Below are 15,456 nucleotides of genomic sequence, written 5' to 3' on the forward strand. Positions count from 1 at the left end.
TATTGAAAGAAGGTGTTTGGTATACCATAAACTCAATTTATATTTCTTGCCTCATTCTAGAATCCTGAACATTATCTGTGTCCTTATATTTACAATACCCAAATTTTATCTGTGCCTTGTGTTTGTAACATACATAAGGGTTTCTTCTCATTCCATTTGCGTAACAAATTGATTAGGTATATTTTTTCTGTGTGAGCTGTTACTGCTCTAATTTGATTGACAGTTGAATAAAAAGGAAAATTCACTCATTGAAACTACAACTGAAAGCTAGGTTAGTGCATGTATTTTTGTGTGTCTGATGGCAGTACTAAACTATCACATCATGAGGATAAGTACTGGCCACCTGTTTTGTCTCATAATTTTATATTCACTTTATCAATGATAATGATACACAAAGGGCTAAAGAACAGTTGTAGATATTATTCTCAAAACAAATCCTTTGAAGTTTTAGGTGTGTTTTCCTACAGTATGTGGAAGTTCAGAATTCTCAGCATTTGAAACTCCAACCACAGCAAAGCAAAGTAGACTGTGATAGTTAATTTTGCTTTTATTTATGTGTGCTTGGTTCCTGCCATTTGTCTGATTGCTGACTGGACATGTTCCCAACTAATAGCACTAAATTTTGAGCCACATAAATGTTTTATAAGGGATCTCTTTTGTTGACAGAATTCACTTACCCAGTATTTATTAATAAATAACTGCTTTGTCCTGCACTTGATCTAAACTGAGAATTTGTTGTCTTCATGTGAGATTCTAATACATAAGTGTGACATGACTGAATATAGTTGCAATTAATTAATTCTATATCCAAAGATTACTATTTTTTAACATTTTTTGAAGTTCAAAACCTTTCTTTGGTTTGTCAAAAACTGTTTACCTTTTCACATGGTTGGTTTTGGCCCAGATCTGATTCTTGCTACAATATTGACTGAATAACGCTTGTTAAGGATATAAAATCATCCATAAACAGTCTGTACATAATAAATTCTCTATTCCATCAGTTACCAATGGTACGAACAGTAATAGCATTGTTACAGTTTCCTGGGGCAGACCTGATTTTACTCCTGTGGCTGTAGATGGCTGTCCATCCAGGATTTCTTGCTGCTGCATTCTGCCCCTCAAGAATTTTTCTATCTAGTTACAAGGCTTGCTAGATATCATGTAGCAAAGTATCTTGTTTAACATTTGTCAACTTACAACTTTATATGGGTCTTGTGAATAAAGTTTACTTGCTCCTTCTGCCCATTTTCCTTAGAATACCATGTTTATAGAAAGAATGATTTAGGTTTTGAAATATGTCCTAGTTACTATTGGGGAGGTCACCTAGTGATCACCTTGTTACACGTAGATCATTGAACTTGTATGTCTTTTTAGTCCCCCCCCCCCCCCTCTCTCTCTCTCTCAATCTCTCTCTCTCTCTCTCTCTCTCTCTCTCTCTCTCTCTCTCTCTCTCTCTCTCTCTCTGTCTGTGTGTCTGTGTGTTTGTTTTCTAAGATATATGGGGGAAAAACGTGTCAATGTTATTTTATTTTGTACAGGACATAAAAATGTTGTGTTGTTTATATCACATGGTGGCTTACTGAGTCTTCAAGAAGCTGTCTACCATGGAGTTCCAGTTGTAGGAATACCACTATTTGGTGATCAGAAAGTGAATTTGATTCGAGCTGAGGCCAAAGGATATGCAGTTAAATTACTATTCCACAATGTAACAGAAGAGTCGTTACTGTGGGCAATCAATGAAGTTTTAACTCAGCAAAAGTAAGTTAGCTCATTCATTTCTATTAGCATGTCCATCATTACCATTCTGTTCAGTGCTAAGCTAGGGCAGTTTATTTGGTTATTTATAGAGGGAAGTAAATATTCACCTGAAGAGATAGTTATTTAGATCATCAAAAATTTCACAAGTGGAAAGTAAGCACTTTTTTAATAATGATATTTATATTATAAATAATGAAGTTTAGGGTTTGATCCCTGACCAGTCTAAGAATTTGTTCTGTAAGTTAAATCATTTATTCTTCTGGGTATGGTTTCTATATGTGAATAAACGCCAAGTTACATTGTGACATAGCTTTCATATTACAAGTACCCCAGGTTGAAGGTGAAGGCTTATAAACCCCAGTAGCACCAGGCATAGAAAAGCACTTTGTTTTTGAAATGACCTTTGGGTCAATGACTGATTTTACAGTTTTATTCTTATTTTTGTGCAATTGCAGGCACTGAGACCTAAACTTCAGTGGAAACTAGATAATAATAAAATTAGTGAACTGAAATGCATTTTCGGGGTTACTGTCAATAGTTTTTTTTTTAAGATTTGCTTAAGATGTGAGGTCATGCTGAAAAGTAATGCCTCTGATGATTTTTAGTGTGATAACTATTAAAGATTTTTAAATAAAACAAATATTATTAATATTCTACACCTTTATTCTTCACATCTAGCTATTTGCAGCCCTCTGCTAGTAGAGGACCTCGAGTTGTAGCATGTACAGGGTGACAGTTATTGAACTACCTGAAATAAAATTGTCATAACTGCTGAATGGTTTGCATTGGGACATTCAGATTGCATGGTTGGCTGTGGGTGTGATGGGAATTAGTGTGCACTGTGTGGTTTGGTTTAGTGACGAAGCCCAGTTTCCTCAGGAAGGGTTCCTCATTAAGCAAAAGTGGCACATTTGGGGGAATGAGAATCACCCTCAACAGGTGACTGTGTGGTGTGGAGTGTCCAGTTAGGGAATAATTAATGTGCTATTCCTTGATGGCATGGTGACTACCAATCAGTACATGATAGAGCACTTGCCTGTGAAAGGCAAAGGTCCCGAGTTTGGGTTTCGGTCCAGTACACGGTTTTAACCTGCCAGGAAGTTTCAGTATGTGAAGATTTTGGAAGATGATTTCATCCCCATTATCCAAATTGACCCTGATTTTGACAAGATGTGGTTCATGGAAGATGGATCTTGACCACATTGAAGCAGGAGAGTGTTTGATGTCCTGAAGGAGCATTTTGGGGACTACATTCTGGCTCTGGGGTATACAGAGGCCATTGGTATGGGCTTGATTGACCACCACATTCTCCAGACCTGAACACATGACTCTCGTTTGTGGGGCTGTATTAAAGAGAAGGTGTACAGCAATAACCTCAACACTATTACTAGGCTGAAAACAGCCATTCAGGAGGTCATCGACAGCATCGATATTCCGACACTTCAGCGGGCCCGGCAGAACTTTGCTATTCATCTGCGTCACAGCATCGCCAATAATGGCAGGCATATTGACCATGCCATAACCTAAGTCCAAATATGCATAGTGATGTTGAATAAAGTGTGCACATGATGTAGTTTTTAGCTAATGTTTTTTTTCCATATAGTTCGATAAACGTCACCCTGTACATGGCGGTGTAACGTAATTATATTGGTGGATGAGAAACAGTGTGTTGTAATCAAGTTTTGAATGTGAAGAGTTCATCCAAATATGAAATGTCACCTCCTTCAGCATCACAGTGCCAGACCACACATGAGCATTGCAACATCTCCAGTAATCCAACACTTTGGGTTCACTACCATCAGTCACACTCCATACAGTTCTGACTTGGTCCCATCTGATTTTCTTCTGTTTCCATAAATTAAAAAACACCTTCGAGGACATCACTTTGATAGTGATGAAGCGGTGCAAGTAGAGATGAGGTTGTGGCTCTGTCAACAGTCTTAAGTTTAGTGATGGTATTCATTTTCTCTCTAAAATTTATTGACCATATAAAAAGATTTCTGTAATAGGTACTCTTTCAGAATTTGTTTACATTTTGGCAGTTGTTTATGAAGGCATTTGATATGCATTGGGGGTGCATTAAACAGCTTAATGCTGGAGTAATAAACTCCTTTTTGAAGCAGATTTAGACTTTTCAATTCAGTGTACAAACTACTTTGGTTCTAGAATGAGATTTTCACTCTGCAGCAGTGTGTGCGCTGACACAAAACTTCGTGGCAAATTAAAACTGTGTTTCGAACAGAGACTTGAACTCAGGACCGTTGCATTTCGCAGGCAAGTGCTCTACCATTTGAGCTATCCAAGCACAATTCATGCTCCATCCTCACAGCTTTACTTCCACCAGTACCTCATCTCGTACTTTCTAAACTTCACAGAATCTCTCCTGCTATCCTTTCTTCCAGGAGTGCTAGTTCTGCAAGGTTCACAGGATAGCTTCTGTGAAATTTGGAAAGTAGGAGACAAGGTACTGGTGAAAGTAAAACTGTGAGGACAGGGTGTGAGTCTTGCTTGGGTAGCTCAGGTGGTAGAGCACTTGCCCGCAGAAAGCAAAGGTCCTGAGTTCGTCTCAGTATGGCACACAGTTTTAATCAGCCAGGAAGTTACTTTGGTTCTTCTATTGTAGTCATGATATTCACTGTTACTTTTTACGGAGAAAAGTTATTAGAGACAATGAGGAAAACTTACGGGATCCTCCTCTTTTGAAACAAGTACTTGTGTGTCTTTGATGGACAAGACTAATTATTCTGATAACTTATTTCTGTGCAGTGATGTTTTTTGCGAGAGGTTGGTTCCCCTAGAATATAACAGCATGCGACATTAATGAATGAAAGTGGCTACTTCAGCCACAGAAGCAATAATTTGTAGAGCAAATATTGCTGAGCTAAGACTGTTAAAAAGATGAAGAATGTGGGTTGACAAATTACATTTGCAGGAAGTCGGTATCCTCAGCTGTATGTTTTGGTTGATCTCTACACTTCATATTAATTTCTTCAAGCTTTAGTTGTGGTGAACGAAACTTCAAATAATGGGTTTTATCTGCATTGAGTGAGATGCCATTTGAGGAAAACCAATTTAAAAATCCAGTGATTTCTTTTGCCAGACAATTCGTTAATGAGAATTGTAGTGTCATCTGCAGAATGAGTAAATGTACTCTTTGTATTGGAACAAAGAGGGAGGTCATTAATGAAAATTAGAAACAGCAGTGGAACTAAAACAGCCTTGTGGCACTCCACATTTTAAGGTTCCCCACTCAGATGAGGCAGATTCTCAGGATGAGCCATTCAGAATTACAGTCTGCTTTTGGTTCTTCAGGTATTGACTGAAGCCACAAACCAACAGCACCACCTAAGCCATAATATTCTGCCTTTTTCAAAAGAATTTGATGGTTTACACAGTTAAAAGCTTTTGAGAGATCACAGAAAATACCTATGGGAGATATTGTTTTGTTAATGAATTCCAGATCTTGATTGTGAGAAGAGAATATTGCTTGTTCAGTAAAAAAAAAAAAAACCAGCAATAGACCTAAACTGACTATTGTTGAAGATATTACGGCAGTTGAGATGATTAACAATCAATCTGTGCATAAGGTTTTCAAGAATTTTTGAAAAGACAGCTAAAAGGGAGGTTGGATAGTCGACTGTAACATCATTTTATCACCTTTTAAGAGCGATATCACTGCAACCAGTTTTAGTCTATCAGGGACAACTCCTCCTTGGAGAGATGTGTTGAACTTGTTGCTTAAGACTGGACTTAAATAACAATGAAAACAATCAATTTTTGACAATATAATGTAAGCAGATACATAAAAATCTACTCATCAATAGTATAACCTACATTTATGTGTGTGTTTTCCTGCCACTGCTTGGTGAGTACATTTTTATCCATCCTATTACATTATAAGACTGAACTTTTTATTTTTTAATTACTTAGTTATCCTTTTACTCTCATTTAATGTAATAAAAGGTAAGGATATCTCTGGGGTTATTTTTCTGATAATTTTCTGTAAAGAGACAGTACTTCGTCCATGGATCCTTTACAGCCTACCTTTCCCGCTGCTGTCAAAAAACGTTTGTTCAATATTTCTGCAAATATTTCAACTTTCTTTATAATATTGTCATCTTGTTTAATTTCTGTCTGTGTCATGTTCCCTGTTTTTCTTCCAGTTTCCTTCTTTATTGCATCTCAAATTCAGTTTTTATTCACATACTCTTACATTTATTTATTACATTCTTTAGAGTGCTATATTGCTGCTGTTTCTTTCAGTCATACAAGTTGTGAAAGAACTATATAGTATGGTATCCTCTTCGTTCTGCAGGGTGTTTTTATTCCTGCAGTGAGCCATGTCTTCTTGTCAGTGATTACATAGTAGTTTCTATTTTTTTAATTAGCTTCAAAGAGAGAAATGATTTCATTTTAAAATGTATTATGCTTTTTATTTACATCTGTTTCACTGTAAACCGGACTCCAGTCTATCTGTTGCTGGCTGTAGCTATAATTTTTAAGGTTATCAAAATTTATTATTCTAAAATATTTCCAAGAATGCTCAGAACTGTTGCACAGATTGAGGTCAGTGAGTGTAAGTAATTGGTTAGCATCATAAGAAACCTACAATGATACTTTTGACTCTTGACTTATCTGTAAATCTACTGTCAATCAAGCTTTGACATTTATTAGTAACCCTAATTGGAAAATCTACCAGTGGCATCAGCTTAAGAGATTCAACTAAATGTTCTAAACCTACTTTACTATTGCTCTCATTTAGAAAACATACATTAAAATCACCTGTAATTATTGAATTCTTGGACTTCGAACACACCTGGGATAAAAGAGAATCTAGTTGCCTCAGGCACACATTGTAGGAGTTCTCTAAAGTGCTACACTAAAACTGAAAAATCATTTATAATAATTTCTATTCCACATATTTCAATATGCTGTTCTATACAGTGACCATTTACTTCGAATGCTCTATAAGATATGTTATTTTTATGTAAATTATAACATCATCTTTCTCCAAGATAGTTCTAGGGTAATGGGTTGCTAGACGGTAACCTCTAAATTGCAAAATTTCGACACCTCCCTTAGGGTGTCCACTGAAACATAATATAGTAGCATCTTTTATCTCCAGTGATCCTCTAAGAAAACAGAAATTTCGTTTAGTTTACTTGCAAGTCCCCTTATATGTTGGTGAAAAACTGTCATTGCTTTGCTGTTAGTTGAAAATGCTTTCTTTTGCCTAAAAAAAGTAACTGAGGACCTTGAGGCAGCAGGCTCATTGTTAACTGATTCGTGTATATATTCAGCTGGACATGAACAATAAAGGTGTAGAATGTTAATAACATTTGTTTTATTTAAAAAGTTTTAAGAGTGTTTTCATAAAAAATTCAGAGGCATTACTTTTCAGCTTGCTGCTTCTGCTGTAGGTAGGTAGGTAGGTACCAGACTGCTAGGGCCATTGGTCCCCATGATGTTGTATTAAGTACTAAGAGTCATAAGTTCTTCCTCTTCTACAACAAAGAATGTGGAAAGAGAAAGGGAGGGAAGAACAACTACTAATAGAATAATAAAAATAGGTTCCTAACAGTTTATGAAAAGTCACCCATGCTTCTTGAGCAATCATAGATATTAACATAATTGAGCAGCAGCAGACTTTGAGCAGCCAGTGAAGCAGTAATGAGATGATTTTCCTTGATCATTCAAATTACTAGCAATCAGAATATATGCAAATTGTATTTATGAGGGAAAATGTCGTTGTCCAGAGTAAATAGATACAAACACACAGAGAATTACACTTAAGTTCAGAAAAAACAGAACACCATGAATGACTAGAGATTGGATATACATATTCACAGGATATGTATGTTAGTATGTTCTGCAGAAATGAGTCACCTTGGTTCAGTGCGTGTCCTGTTGCATAGTCGGCACAGGGTCCAAGGACATGTGTGATGGCATCGTGTGTAAGGTGCAAATACCATCCTGTAGTATAGCCAGCCATGCTGCATCAACTAGTTCCAAAGTTCATCTGTGGAGGTTGGCATTGGGTCACAGTGCTGCAGCTGTTGTTTCACCATGTCCCACAGATTTTTGATTGACATAAAGTCTGGTGGGACGGGGCAAAAGGCTGACATCATACAGCAAGTGTATGGCTCTGGAAACGCACCATCTGGGATCTGTGCTTGTACCCAATGGTACCCCACATCGTAAGTCATTGAGCTGGCACTGTACGTCTTGTGCAAATGCTGTCACTCCTGTCTGCGGCAAACCAAAATGAGGTCATAATTTTCAAATAAACAGAACTTGGATTCATACAAGAACACTACCTGGTGCCATTCTTGTCCCCAGTGACATCATTCCATACACCATTGCCGTCTAGCATGTTTCTACACCTTTGTCAAAGATAGGTGGAGAACTGGACGACACGAATGTAACCTGTGCCATATTAAAGAGTGACATTCACCCCTGATAGTGTATGATGTGTTACACTGTCCCACCTTAGCAGATTCAGGAATTGTTCTGGACCACCCTAGAACATCCTCCCTACAGTCTGCACTTACCGACCTGTGATTTTCATGTGTTTGGGCAACTAAAGGGTAAGTAGACAGAGGACACAGATCTTATGTGGATGGCACTGTCGAAGTATTCTTGTGCAACTGGCTGCTGTAATAGCCACATTCATTTTACGAAAATTTCATTAAGAAACTACTTATCCACTGGAAAAACTGTTTTTCCTATTCATGAGACTATATAGAAAAAAAAGTTTGTGTGTACGTGTTTTCCTGAAGCTTAAATAAACGTACAAAAAACATTTCTGGTTTATGTTTGATTCACTATCATAGTCTGACTTCTATTATTTCCAATCACTTCTTTACAATAAAATGAAAATACTTTCAATAAAATACTGCTAAAATTCTTACATAGCAGAAGTTAAAACATAAATGGGCTGTGTAGCATATGTTGTTAATCATTTTTGACCTTTATCTGAAGTGTATTTCTTGAATCTGATTGCAATTTTTAAGTTTAGTTTTAAATTAATTAAACATTTTACAAACGCAGAGAATGCAAAATTGTACAATTGATTTTAAATAAAAAATTGAAAATTGTCTCATCGTAAACTACTTTTTTGTATTGCAACACATGAAATATTGGTTACTATGTTGTTGAATATGTATTATTTCCATAGCTGTGTAGAGGAAAGTTATAATAAATTTCTATATCTGAACTACTTGTTGCACATAGAAGGAAGACGGATGAAGGAAAAGGACTGGAGAGGTTTAGGGAAAGGGGTAAAGTTCAGAAAAATCACCCAGAACCCCAAGTCAGGGGAGACTTACCAAATGGGCTGAGAAGGACAGACAGATTGTTGGGAACTGCACTGGATGAGATTTGAAAACCTGACAGCTTAAAGGTGGAAAACACAGTAATATGCGAGAGAGAGATTACTAATAAAACACTGTGCATGATTTAATAGGAGTGAAATGCCAAGTGCATTGTATGTAACAGAAGTGGGAAGGTGGATGGTGAAAATTAGACAGGGCAGAAAATGAAAGGCATACAAAACTAAAATGGAATGAAGAAAGGAGTAGTTACTGTGAAGAAATGCTGAGATGGAAGGAATTAATGTAAATTAAGGCCAAGTGAGTGGCAACAACCAAGGTCATATTGTAGTGCTAGCTCCCATCTGTGGAGTTCTGAGAAACTGCTGTCCGGGGTAAGAATAGGTCATGACTGCCATGTTGTACAGTATACTTTCAACAGGATAACATGTTATGCTATTGCAGAGTACGGTGTACAACATGACATTCATGAAGTCGGTGCCTGTTTCACCATACACAGCACGTGGATTCTTCCCCCAGACACGTTTCTCAGAACTCCGCAGGTGATAACTAGCACTACAACGTGTCTTTGGTTCTCACCACTCACTTGGCCTTAATTTCAGTTGACTTTTGTATGTGCAAAATTAATTATACTTCTGCAGAGCTACTTTTATAAACGGGGAGGAAGTGAGGCTTACTCCATTCTGATTTGTGCTGCCTGTATTACGTGTTCTGTGACAAGGAGCATGAGTGCTCTCATAATTGAATCACCCCTCTGAAAATTGGAGAAAAGTGGGCACATAGGGCCCTTATAGAAGTACTTGGCATGAAGATTTCAGTCTTCACCTGTGTTTCTGCAAGTAAAGAATGATTGCACAGAATGATTTGAATTGTGGTGGAAATTGAGCTATTTGTCACTCTTTTGCAGTGTGTCAGTTCAGTTCAGTGCAGTATTTGGTAGATTATCATACTGAAAGCACATACTACTACTTGCAAACTGCACCTGTGACAAAGCTGAGAGAACCCTGTGCACTGTTATATATTTAGCAATACGACAGTGTATCTGTGGATTTCCAGCAGCAAGTCTGGATGAGAATTATTTGGTATTGACTATTTTTGTGGCTAGTTGAAAGCACTTAACCATGTACAATATGAAAACCACAAAAATATAACCTAGGAATTCTGTTGTGAAAAGAATTTGGTGCTTACATGTGGGGAAAAAAGTGTGTGAGAAATGATTGTATTAAGTTGTCACAAGTGACCAGCATTATCTTTTGAAACCATCATACAAACACACCAGCCATAAAACATAAGAAATATAGAGAAATTACTGGCTGTGTGAGCCAGAGGTGATCACGTTATGGACTCAGTGTAACTTCATACAGTTAAAACCATGGGCTTGGCGATGATGATGATGATGATGATGATGATGATGATGATGATGATGATGATGATGATGATGATGATGATGATGATGATGATGATGATGATGATGATGATGATGATGATGATGATGATGATGATGATGATGATGATGATGATGATGATGATGATGATGATGATGATGATGGCAATCTGACAATGTTCTTTCTCCTTGGAGCTTCTACAAATGGATGTGTATGTCATGCTGCTACACACAAATCAGGGGCTCTTTGGGACAGCACCTGTGGTCCCAATACTGACAGTCTGGGGTACTCCATGTATCATCGCACTGTCCTTGTGAACACTTACCTTGCTGGAAAAAAGTCCATTCACTAACTGAAGGTATGTGACATGACTGTTTTTTCCTGCACAGCTGAGCAAACTATGTACTTGTCATCTTGGGTTCAGTCACATGGGAGCATTGCATGGTGTTGAGTATGGCCCTCCTGAACCCATCTATTCCACATCTGCAAGACAATCAATGAATCTTGACCAACATGAGCAGTAACACAGGTGAATGATAAACCACTATCTAGACAGGCCACAGTTGTGTCACTGTTGAATTGTAGCATGTGCTCATCGACATTTCTCATTCTTAAATGAGACATAACACAATCTCCACACAAACAACATTAAAATGTGATTTCTGAATTAAGTGCCTGCTGCATAATCTTTCCTTGTATATGGTATGTACACGCCATTTCTCCTACCTACTTTACATGACTTTGTTGAAATGTTAATAATTTGTGTGTAGTACAGTTCATCCCAATCTGTTGTTTGTTCCTTTCAGCCTCCATGGTGTTGAAATTTCAGTGGCTAGCCCTGTACATTACCTTTCCAGTAAAAAAGCCAGTGTGTCTCAAGATGTGAACCTCATGCAGCTTGAACTTTTATGACGTTTCAGGTACCAGCAGCGTGCAGCAGAGCTGTCGCAACTGTTCCGTGATCAGCCCCAGCAGCCTCTGGAGCGCGCCATCTTCTGGACTGAGTACGTGTTGCGGCACGGTGGTGCGCCACACTTGCGCAGTGCAGCACTGGACCTCTACTGGTGGCAGCTGGCGTTGCTTGATGTTGCAGCAGCAGTTGCAGTCTGCACGCTGGTACCAGTGTTGCTCTGCCTCTTTGTGGTCCGCAGGTGCCGCCGAAGGCATGCTACACCAGAAGTCCGTGCTGAGTCAAAGAAAAAACGGTGATGATGTCAACAGTTTGAGACCACAAAGCACTGCATACCGAGTTCAGTGGGATAGATCAGTTGCGTGTCACATGACCTGACTTTCTCTTCACTGCAGTTGTGTAAATATAATCAAAACATATTGTCAGTGTGCCTCACCATGCCAAGTTAGCAATTTTGTGACACAGTGTTACGGGCTGAGGATGGATTGGTAAGCTGAATGTAAAACATAATAAATATTTTTATCAAAAAGTACCCTGTTTCATTATCTCCATCAATATGCACTTCAAAAGATGTCTTTTGTGAACATTAATAAAAGGTTCATAGCCAGTTTCTTGTCACTAACTTTGAAAAGATGCACTACATGTTGTTGAGAGCTTGCGAAAGGTTTCCTTTCAGGATATGTCTAAGATACAGCTAAAATGGTTGATGGTGATAGTCCTGGGATTACAACCTGATAATAAATTCGGTTGGAAGGAGCACAACACCAGACCGGTGAAGCACCTACACAAATTTTTATTTGCAATGTGGATGTTGTCAGGCAAAGTGATATAAAAATAAAAAGAAGCCAGCATACTTTGCTTACTTTAACAAAATCAGAAATGCCACCATCTTTGATCTTTAGAGTGTAAAGGAGGCCTCTGTGACTGTGGATAGTATTAATATGTCTTCCTCCAACATGTTGGACATCTCGCAGCTATTATGGAGGGAGACCAACTGATGAAAGCTTTGGTTTGTAGTTACTACTAGAGAAGATACCATCATCACACCTTAGCAAAGGATCTGGCAGAGGACCCAAAATACTTCTGGCTGTATATAAAATTACTAAGTGGATCTAAGGCTTTCATCAGTCCCTTGTTGACCAGTCTGATGTGGCAGCTGAAGTTAGCAAAATGAATGCCAAAGTTTTAAATTTCATGTTCAAGAAATCATTCACGCATGAGAATCATACATATATACCATCATTTGACCATCGTACAGACTCATTTATGGACGATATAGAAATAAGCATACCTGGCATAGAGAAGCAACTTAGATTTGAAATCAAATAACTCACCAGGTCTGGATGGAATCCCAGTTTGATTTTACATAGTGCTCAACGGTATTGGCCCCGTACCTATCTTGCATTTATCGTGTATCTCTCACCTAGCACAAAGTCCCAAGTGACTGGGAAAAAGTGCAGGTGACTCCAATGTATAAGAAAGGTAATAGAATGGACCCACGAAACTACAGGCAAATAACCTGAACTTCTGTTTGCTGCAGAATCCCTGAACACATTCTCAGTTCGAATATAATGAACTTTCTTGAGACTAAGCAGCTTATATCCATGAATCAGCATGGCTTTAGAAAGTATCACTTGTGTGAAACTCAGCCCTTTTCTCACGTGATATATTGAGAACTATGGATGAAGGGCAACAGACAGATTACATACTTCTAGACCTCCATAAAGTGTCTGACATGGTGCCCCATTGCAGGCTATTAACGAATGTATGAGCACATAGAATAAGTACACAGATATGTGAGTGGCTCGAAGACTTCTTAAATAATAGAAGCCAGTATGCTGCCCTCAATGGTGAGTGTTCATCAGAGAGAACAGTATCGCCAGGAGTGCCCCCAAGGAAGTGTAATAGGACCACTGTTGTTCTCTCTCTCTCTCTCTCTCTCTCTCTCTCTCTCTCTCTCTCTCTCTCTCTCTCTCATATATATATATATATATATATATATATATATATAGAGAGAGAGAGAGAGAGAGAGAGAGAGAGAGAGAGAGAGAGAACTTCCACATGGGAAAAATATATTAAAAACAAAGATTCCAAGACTTACCAAGCGGGAAAGTGCCGGCAGACAGGCACATGAACAAAACACACAAACACACACACAGAATTACTAGCTTTCGCAACCGATGGTTGCTTCTTCAGGAAGGAGAGGGAAAGACGAAAGGATGTGGGTTTTAAGGGAGAGGGTAAGGAGTCATTCCAATCCCGGGAGCGGAAAGACTTCTCTTAGGGGAAAAAAAGGACAGGTGTACACACACACACACACACACACACACACACACACACACACACACACACATATCCATCCGCACATACACATACACAGACACAAGCAGACATATTTAAAGGTAAAGAGTAAGGGCAGACATGTCAGTCAAGGCGGAAGTGCAGAGGCAAAGAAGTTGTTGAAAGACAGGTGAGGTATGAGCGGCGGCAACTTGAAATTAGTGGAGGTTGAGCCCTGGCGGATATCGAGGAGAGAGGATATACTGAAGGGCGAGTTCCCATCTCCGGAGTTCGGAGAGGTTGGTGTTGGTGAGAAGTATCCAGATAACTCGGACAGTGTAACACTGCGCCAAGATGTGCTGGCCGTGCATCAAGGCATGTTTAGCCACAGGGTGATCCTCATTACCAACAAACACTGTCTGCCTGTGACCATTCATGTAATGGACAGTTTGTTGCTGGTCATTCCCACATAGAAAGTGTCACAGTGCAGGTAGGTCAGTTGGTAAATCATGTGGGTGCTTTCACACGTGGCTCTCCCTTTGATCATGTACACCTTCCGGGTTACAGAACTGGAGTAGGTGGTGGTGGGAGGGTGCATAGGACACGTTTTACACCGGGGGCGGTTGCAAGGGTAGGAGCCAGAGGGTAGGGAAGGTGGTTTGGGGGTTTCATAGGGATGAACCAAGAGGTTATGAACGTTAGGTGGACGGCAGAAAGACACACTTGATGGAGTGGGGAGGATTTCATAAAGGATGGATCTCATTTCGGGGCAGGATTTTAGGAAGTCGTATCCCTGCTGGAGAGCCACATTCAAGGTCTGATCCAGTCCCGGGAAGTATTCTGTCACAAGTGGGGCACTTTTGGGGTTCTTCTGTGAGAGGTCCTGGGTTTGAGGGGATGAGGAAGTGGCTCTGGTTATCTGCTTCTGTAAGGTTGGGAGGGTAGTTGCGGGATGCGAAAGCTGTTTTCAGGTTGTTGGTGTAATGGTCGAGGGATTCAGGACTGGAGCAGATTCGTTTGCCACGAAGGCCTAGGCTGTAGGGAAGGGACCGTTTGATATGGAATGGGTGGCAGCTGTCATAATGGAGGTACTGTTGCTTGTTGGTGGGTTTGATGTGGACGGATGTGTGCAGCTGGCCATTGGATGGATGGAGGTCAACGTCTAGGAAAGTGGCATGGGATTTGGAGTAGGACCTCAACTCCTTTGGTTCCATCAGATTCACCTGGTCATATATATATATATATATATATATATATATATATATATATATATATATATATATATATATATATATGATTTGGCAGGCAGGGTGGGCAGCAGTATGTGGTTGTTTTCTGATGCCGTGATGCCAGTAAGGTGTCAAAGTGGAGTGACTGTAGGAAAATACAGGACGACTTAGACAAAATTTAAAGTTGGTGTGATGAATGACAACTAGCCCTAAATATGGAAAAAATGTAAGTTAATGCAGATGACCATGAAGAAAAAACCTGTAGTGTTCAGATACAGTATTCCTACTGTCAAGTCATTAAAATATCTGTGCGTAATGTTGCAAAACGATACGAGGTGGAATGAGCATGAGAAAACTGTGGTAGGGAAGGCAAATGGTCGACTTTGGTTTTTTAGGAGAATTTTAGGAAAGAGTGGTTCATCTGTAAAGGAGAGTGCATAAAGGATGGTGGTGTGACCTATTCTTGAATACTGCTCAAGTGTTTGGGATCTGTACCAGGTCGGATTGAAGGGAGACATGAGAGCAGCTCAGAAGAGGGCTGCTAGATTTGTTACCAGTAGGTT

General features: G+C 39.1%; 1 protein-coding gene across 1 annotated transcript in view; it reads left to right on the forward strand.

The window, feature by feature from the left end:
• Positions 1 to 11,921, forward strand: part of LOC126279537 (UDP-glycosyltransferase UGT5-like) — a 107,155-nt gene extending 95,234 nt beyond the window's left edge. Inside the window, exons 5-6 of the mRNA XM_049979686.1 lie at positions 1,539 to 1,758; positions 11,395 to 11,921. Of these exons, the coding sequence (XP_049835643.1) occupies positions 1,539 to 1,758; positions 11,395 to 11,683 (509 nt within the window). The 3' untranslated portion in view covers positions 11,684 to 11,921. The remainder of the gene's footprint in view (positions 1 to 1,538; positions 1,759 to 11,394) is intronic.
• Positions 11,922 to 15,456: the final 3,535 nt, after the last annotated feature.

The sequence above is a fragment of the Schistocerca gregaria genome, chromosome 1, assembly GCF_023897955.1.
Source record: "Schistocerca gregaria isolate iqSchGreg1 chromosome 1, iqSchGreg1.2, whole genome shotgun sequence".
NCBI lineage: Eukaryota > Metazoa > Arthropoda > Insecta > Orthoptera > Acrididae > Schistocerca > Schistocerca gregaria.